This window comes from Arachis hypogaea, chromosome 5 (genome assembly GCF_003086295.3).
Source record: "Arachis hypogaea cultivar Tifrunner chromosome 5, arahy.Tifrunner.gnm2.J5K5, whole genome shotgun sequence".
NCBI classification, from domain to species: domain Eukaryota; kingdom Viridiplantae; phylum Streptophyta; class Magnoliopsida; order Fabales; family Fabaceae; genus Arachis; species Arachis hypogaea.
The window spans coordinates 110,727,443-110,735,688 of record NC_092040.1 but is presented as its reverse complement, the minus strand read 5'-3'; the positions used below and the strand labels follow the sequence as shown (position 1 = coordinate 110,735,688).

General features: G+C 28.6%; 1 protein-coding gene across 1 annotated transcript; it reads left to right on the top strand.

Annotated features, from left to right (window-relative positions):
• The first annotated feature begins 4,140 nt into the window (after window positions 1-4,140).
• Window positions 4,141-6,340, top strand: LOC112802719 (uncharacterized). The gene is made up of 2 exons (XM_025846056.3): window positions 4,141-4,723; window positions 5,127-6,340. Exons 1-2 carry the CDS (start codon window positions 4,401-4,403, stop codon window positions 6,001-6,003), a joined length of 1,200 nt encoding a protein of 399 aa, XP_025701841.1. The 5' UTR covers window positions 4,141-4,400; the 3' UTR covers window positions 6,004-6,340.
• The last annotated feature ends 1,906 nt before the right edge of the window (window positions 6,341-8,246 follow it).

Here is an 8,246-nt window from a genome sequence, read left to right as displayed (position 1 = left end):
CCACTTCCAATAATCACCAAATATCAAGCTATACACATATAATATACCAAAATTAATACCTAGGGTTCACAATATTCCAAACCACAAGAATTTTGAGAAATCTTACCTTATCCAATAGTATTAGGGGTACAAACCAACAATAATCCACTATTGGATGACACCTAAACAACCAAAATCACAAAAATCTACTCAATACCATACCCAAAATTTTGAAACTGTTAGGACTAAATAATGGAGTGTAAAATGTGATTTCTTACGAGCAATGCTTAGATAGAAATGACGGACTCGGTGAGAGTTTTGCGTGACCACAAATGGCACATGAATTGGAGCACCATAGCTTGAGTTATGATCGAAAGATGATGATGGTGAATAGTGTTTTCTCTTCTCCCCTTCCACTCTCAATCTCAGTTGCAACTCAATCTCTAAGTGTTAATGTGGCTAAATGGGGTTCATTTAAGGTTATTTATATGTTGGGCTTGGGTCCAACTTAGACCCGGTCCAAACGCGTAGTATTTTTGGTTTGTTTGGCCCAACTTTAGGCCAAAACCTTTAGAATTGGTGCCCAGTTTTTAATTTTAAATAATTTTTCAAGTTTTTCTACAGTTTTATTTTTTCTCTCGCCGTACCGGATAAACTTAAGCTGGTACTGTCGGCTAATTTATTAATATGTATTTTTACGCAATTTTCTGCCAAAAATTATTTTTTTTCCCACTTGAAAAACTTCACTAAATCCAATTTTCACCTTTAAATTTTTAAATTAAGACTTCTAAATTTCTTAACCTATTCCGAGCAATTAATTTATTACGATAATTGACTTCTGGTTCTTACATCAAGTCTATGAAGTTACTCTACCAACCCAAGGAGCATAGATATTCTACTAATATTTTTAGGTAAGATTCAGTTTGGATATCTCACTAATTTAAAAACCTTATATATTATTGTCTTAAACTTTCTCAAGCTAATAAGTGACTTAGATTGGACAATCACCAACCTAAGAACATTAGATATTATACTGACATTCTTGTACAAGACTTAAAGTAGATTGTAACCTAACCTAAGAACATTATATATTCTTTCTTCAAGCCTTTTTAGGCCAAGCCTTGACTCATATTGGATACCCCCATTAATCTTAGAACTTAGATATTATTTCGACCTTCTCAAATAAGATTCAGATTAAACTACAACCTAAGCTAAGAACTTTTGATATTCTTTCATTATGCCTTCTCATGACTAGAGATACGACTAAATCAGGTTACAATAAAAAAATATGGAGTTTAAAAACCCACAGTAATGACCAAAATGATAAAAAATTGCACACTTTACAATTTAAATGTGAGGCTTTTTTTTTATATATTCTAAGACAGTTTATAGACATTATCTAAAAACTCAAGTGTATCTCAGATATACAACAGAGTTATAGGATTAAAGAATCCATATTATGTAGAGGAGTATTAGAGAGTTAGTAAACTCAGTAACTACAGAAAAAAAATTGCCCTACTTCTAAGATATAGCCTAAAGATGTTTTTAGGTTATACAGAGCTTACTCAACTTACTAAAAATAATCTACTCAAAGATGTACAATACAATCTAGACTACAATTTATGTTCTCTTGTTTTTTTCTTACATGTGTGTAACTTATGAGATAAAGAAGAGAAGAAGCAACATTAAAAACATATTTTTTAAGGAAGTTTCTTATATGAAAAACGTATATTAAAGAGCTTTAAGATCCAAAGTATTTTTTTTTTAAATTATGAAAAAATATAAAGGTTAGTTTATAAAATTAAAATTTAAGTTAATTAAAAAATCTCAAAAATTTTTTAAGTTATCCTGATCGCGCTTAGCACTCATCTGACTTCAAAACGTTCTTTTTTTCATTTCATCACTATCACTTTCTCTTGCTCTTCATTTATCTACACCACCATCTATTCTTCCTTCCCCTACCTCAGGTAGAACAAGAAAAGGAAAAAAAAATGAATAAGAAAAGAGGTGATTAAATAAAAAAAAACTTTTAAATTTTTTTCTGTACAACAACTCATGAAATTTTAATGGCGGAATCAGCCACTCTAAAAATTCTAGGAGGATATTTTTGTGTTGAAAGAATTTTTAACTATTGATTTTAAACACGAAATTTTTTTATTAGAGATTTTTCTTCTTGAAATTCTTCAATAATAATAATAATAATAATAATAATAATAATAATAATAATAATAATCCAACTCCACTTTAGTTTTTGAAAATTATAGGGAAAGAGGAGAAAACGTATGAAATAAATAGAGTCTGAATAACCACAAGTTCTGCCATTTAAAATTGAATCTCACTATAACTATTGAATGTATGTGCTGTAAGTTGTAACTTGTAATGCAACATTTTAATTTATTTATTTTCACAGCATAAAGATTTATCCGCCATTGTTGGTGAGCATATGAGAGAGATGAGCCATTGAGAGTGAGACCGTTTCTAAGACCTGGAGTTACGTTGGGCATTTAAAAATTTTCAAAATTTAATGTTATTGTTCTAGGTCATTAACATAAACTATAAAAATTGTATAAAGAATGAATACCAGTCATATAAATAAAATATATATTCTTAGTTAATCCTTCAAAAATAGTTGATTTTCTCGCCAAAACCAAAACCATTTTTCAATATTTTGATCTTTTCAAATCTTCATCAACTTGTTAAAATTCTGACTTTGTATAAATAGTATTGGAATCAAAGATAGTTCACTCTTTTTAGCTATTATCCTCATATTTCCTTAAGGGTAGAAGAAGGACGACTTAGTGTGTGTTTGAATTACAGTTTACAATCGGGAGTTTGAATAAAATTGATTTTGCAAACTTGATTTTGATGAAAAGTAAATTTATGTTAAAGTAATTTATATTTGGCAATCTTTGCATTAAAATGAATTATAGTAAAATAAATGTTATTTAGATTATACTACTCAAAATCACTTTTAGATAAAAAATTATTAAAATAGACACCAACTTAAATAATTTTTGTATATTATCTTATTATTTTAAAATAGTGCAATTGTGCAAGGCCAATTTTTCATAAGCAAGTGAATATGAAGCAAAATTTCAATTAGGATATCATAAAAGCAAATTTCAAGTAATAAACTAGGGGCTTGAACCAAACAAAAAATCATTTCACGGCATTCTTCGTTCAAAATACAAGAAGCTAAGGCCCAACTTATTGGCGTTTAACCCTGTTCATCTCAAACAATGAGTTATCACTTATCGAAGTGCGCGCTCTAAGACTCTCTCTTTTTTTTTTTTTTTTGGTAGTACCGTGCTCTATGAATTTTATCTGAAATGATTACTCCCAAGATAAATGATTCTATATTGACTATTGAGACAGTTACGTAAGATTTTTGAAAGACAAGCCCGTCATGATAAGTCCAGGTGTTGAAAAAATTGACTAACTAACCACCAAAAGATGCCTAACGTTATTTGTTCTCTACTTCTCCAGTTCTCTGTGTGTGCCGCGTCAAATCACTTCAGCATGAAAAAAGTATTATCAAGTATATCACACTATAATAACTTTTTTTTATGTTTATGTAATTTTTAAACCAACATATCTTTATATTTCTTATTTTCTAAATTAATAAGCAATTCAATAATCGAGTGTTCTATAATTATGACAATACATAATAAAATATTTTTAGATAGAAATATTTTCAATGTAAGAAGTTCTATGATTAATGATTGAAGTAAAGAACTAAAATTTAAAATTTTTAAAATTAATATATCTATAATAACAGTATTTTAGTTATTTTTTATAATTAAAATATTATAATTATTTTTTATAAAAATTAATACTAATTTAAATCAATTTAAAATTTAATTTATTATTTTTTTAATTAAATTAATTTATCTGATCTAATTTTAATAAAAATAATATAATTTAATCGATTATATATTTATTTTAAAACTAAAATTATCTTTAAAAAAAATATTTCGGACGAATAGCTCCCTTAATATTAATTTATAGTCCTATATAGCCCTTAATGAATCTGTCCAAATGGAGAAAGACAAAGCCAGCTGGAGTAACCAAACTTGACTGACGCCTTCAAAAAATCCATAACCCAAAGTCACCATTGGGACCCATACAATTGACAATTGACATTTCCGTTCCTCCCATACTGGCTTTCTGAGAAAATGCTATTTCCCTTCACTTACCTTGGTCAACCTTCCACATTTACTCACGTGGGGTAACTTGGTCATAATTGACCACATCTAACATCTTCATATCATAACACAAAGCTTTCCAGAGACCATATATATATAAGTGCATGCTGAATTGCTAATTCGCCAAATCACCCCCAAGATCCACATTAAACAACTTATCCCAAGATACACAAACATAGGTAGAACAAAGTAAGAAGCATATTAAATCGTAGGAATATGTATGTGACTAGGCCTCTTTCTCTATACAAGAAATCTCAAGATGCTCTCTCATTGCCTCCACCTGAAGGCCCAAATTCTGGTATTCTTGTGATTCAAGATGAAAAGGATTTGGAAACAACATCTTGTTTTGGTTTGGGGAAGTACCATGAGGTGAAGGATTTGCCTTTTCCTCAGAATATGAGCCTTGAGCTGTTCTATAGGTCAGGAATTTCCCTCAACAGAGCCACTCATTACCACCATGTTGTTTTCATCCCAGTTCTTAATCAACCTTTGTCTTCTAATAAGTACTATGTCATTCATCATAATGGCAAGCATAGAGGGTAAGCCTTAACTTTTAGTTATACCATTATTATGCACTAGCACAATTCAAACATCAATTAGAGAGATATTATATTAGTTACACATTTAATACTTTACTTTGAAAATATCCATATCTTCTCATTCTTAATTAATCTTTAGCATTTTAGTAAAAATGATCTCAATTATTCGTAAAACACATTAAATATGTTCTAATGATGTCAAAAAATTTTCCTCTTATCACTCGGTTCTTAACAAGTTACGTTATGTGGGTGATTCAAATATCCCAAGAAACCATAGTTTTCACTTTTCACCGTATGATGAAGCAGCTGGTAACATTCAATCAAAATTTGATTTGTTATACTATATATATCCCATGAATGAATCATTCTGTTATATTGATGTAATTTGCATTTGGTTTTGCAGGGAGGCATACATTAATTCAAAGCAAGAAGATTTGGACACATTCTGTTTCTACAATTCTGTCTCAGATATACCTCTGCATCATTTTGACAGCAATAACACATACCAACAATTCGAGATTCATCCGCAACGAAGCAAAGTTACTTTCAGGAGTGGCTTCTCAGCTAAATCTGTTAATCCAGATGGATATCCTCCAAGATTCTTGAGCAGAAGGTGGAAGCTGAGTGCCTCCAATTCGAGTGATTCAAGCATAGGAGAAGCAACAGGTGTGAATGAAGCCCTCCGCGCAAGCAAGCCGGAATTCGAATTCTCCATAGGAAGTAAAAGCTCCAAAAGTGTTGTTGTGGGAAAATGGTATTGTCCCTTCATGTTTGTGAAGGAAGGGACTCATAAAACATTGAAAGAAGAAGTGAGAAAATCAATGTTTTATGAGATGACACTAGAGCAAAAATGGGAAAAAATATTTTCTTGTGAGAATGTAAATGACACTAATGTGAATGTGAATGTGAATGTGAATGTTCAAAGGGAAGTGGTTGGAATTGGTGAATGGGAAGCTATGGTTGATAAAGAGAGGGACATAGGTGAAGGGTTTTTGTGGTTTAAGAGTTACAATAACATTGGAGAAAAGAATAGTGTGGGATTGAGCATGGCAATAGTTGAGAGAATGAAGTGGGAGCAAGAAAGAGTTGGGTGGATTGGAGGGAAAGAAAAGCAAGTTAGAGTTCAGAAATTGGAGGAATACAAAGGGACTCAAAATGGATGGAAGAAATTTGGATGTTATGTTTTGGTTGAGACTTTTGTACTTAGAAGATTGGACGGAGGCATAGTTCTCACCTATTCATTCACACACCAGAATCAACTTAGAAGCAAATGGGAATGATTTTTTCTTTTTCATTTTTTTCGTTAAGCTTGGGTGGAATTCACCGCTGGAAGAAGCAACCAATCCCCTTTTCAATTAAACTAAACCTATCTTGTTGGGATGTTTGTTTTATTTTGTTATTTCGGTAAACGGATGTTTTTTTTTTTATCTTAATAGATTTTGTCTTGTTCTGCCTTTTCTTTTTTCCTTTTGGGACATATCTTCTTCTGCCTTTTCAAGTGTACATTATATGCCTTAGGCCCAAAGAAGCAATTGGGTAGAGCTTTTTGTAAAATTCATATATTCATTTTTGTTTGATATGTTGATTAAGAAAAAAAAAGTAAGTTTGTTCATTTCATTCATTCTCTCTTCGATTGTGATCAATTTGATATTGCATAATATATTCTTGGATAAAATAATCCAATTAGAAAAATTATCTAAGGCAGCATAGGATTTGATGGTGTTACTATATTTGAAATTCTTAATTAAGTAGTGTTGTAAAATAAATAGATGGAAAAGAGAAGTGGATGTAGAAATAAAAGAGGGAATATAATATTTTATTAATTCTTTTTAATATGTATATTTTTTTTAATCAAAGAAAGACTCAAACCCACCACGTTTTAGATAAACATAGAGAGACTATGAACTACAACTCATTAGATTTTAATTGTAAATAGAAATTTTATAATACATTCTTAGTAATAGTATACCCAATACAACATATGTATATTTTACTAGAAAAGCACAACTATACTGCTTATTAATAAGAGTAATAATAATAATAATAATAATTTCTTCTTGGATATCTGTTCAATATATATTTCATTAAAATTTTATTTAAAAAAATTCAATAAAAAAACCTTGAGCGAAGAAAAATGAATATTGTTGATATCTAAATTTGTCTATTTATCTTTAACGTGTAATCAAATTATATATCTTTATTTTTATTTATTTAGAATAAAAAAATATAATAACAAAAAATTGAATTAGTTTTTATAGTATAATAAGTATATATAAAAAAAAACAAGGTAACAATAATAGTGATACATCACAGGCAATTAAAATAGACAATAACAAAAATATCATTGCAACCATCACATTGCTGTTTAGTCCATTTTAAATTTTTTATTAATAAAAATATTTTTTCTTTGAGCCTAAATAAAATTCTAAGTAGTTGTTTTTTTATATACCATAAATTTTTTTGTTTTCAACATGTCACAAAAAAAATAAAATAAAAAGATCTTAATAATAAAACTAAAAAATAAAGAATAATAAATTCGCATGTCATCTTAATTAAAACAAAAAAATAAAAAACAAAAAAACAAGTTAGTAAATTAAAGTATGATGGTGAGGAATGTAACAATGAAGGTGGTAGGTTTTCTTTTAAATAAATAATTTAATTATTTTAATTACCAAAATAAATAATTTGTAGCGTATTTATCAATTTACACCATACTTATTTATCTCGTTTACACTGTAAATGAGATAATTTTGCAGTATCTCATTTAAAGTGTAAACGAGATATGTCTATTTTTTAAATTTTTATATATCTCGTTTACATTGTAAACGAGATACATGAAAATAACTTAAATTTGACCAAATTATTAAAAATAGAACGTTTCAAATAATAAAGAAGATGAACGATTTTAAATAATAAGGAAGATAATCAGTTCATTTTAAATAATAGTGAAGATGGACTGTGTTTATCTTCTCTATTATTTAAAATCGTTCATATTTTCTTTTATTTGAAATGTTCCATTTTTAATAGTTTGGTCCAATTTAAATTATTAATATTTTTTATTATTTTTAAAAATTATATTTAATTATTTATAAATATATATCTTGTTTATACTGTAAACGAGATAATTTTTTGTGTATCTCATTTACACTGTAAACGAGATAAATAAATATAGTGTAAATTAGTAAATATGCTACAAATTATTTATTTTGATAATTAAAATAATTAAATTATTTATTTAAAAGAATCCCCACAAAATATACTCTAATAATCAGCAAAAAAAATTCAAAATGATTAATCAAATATTACTCTAATGATTATGTCAATCGTTTTCTACTCTATAAATTTAGAGACCCATAATCAGTGAAGGAAAAGGGAAAAAACTGAAAAAAAATCTTGAGAAAAGAGTTATAGAGGTGAGAGCCGACCTACTCTTTAAGCGGGCAAGTATCAAAATAGTCTCGGTAAATTGATCACTAATCCAAAAGGTCATCAAGACATCGTCTGTCGCAGTCACAACTATGAC

Bases quoted from the DNA above. Each gene is read 5' to 3' on its own strand.
- LOC112802719 (XM_025846056.3), top strand. From the start codon at position 4,401: ATGTATGTGACTAGGCCTCTTTCTCTATACAAGAAATCTCAAGATGCT. The intron at 4,724-5,126 runs GTAAGCCTTAAC...TTGGTTTTGCAG, and splicing joins CATAATGGCAAGCATAGAGG to GGAGGCATACATTAATTCAA.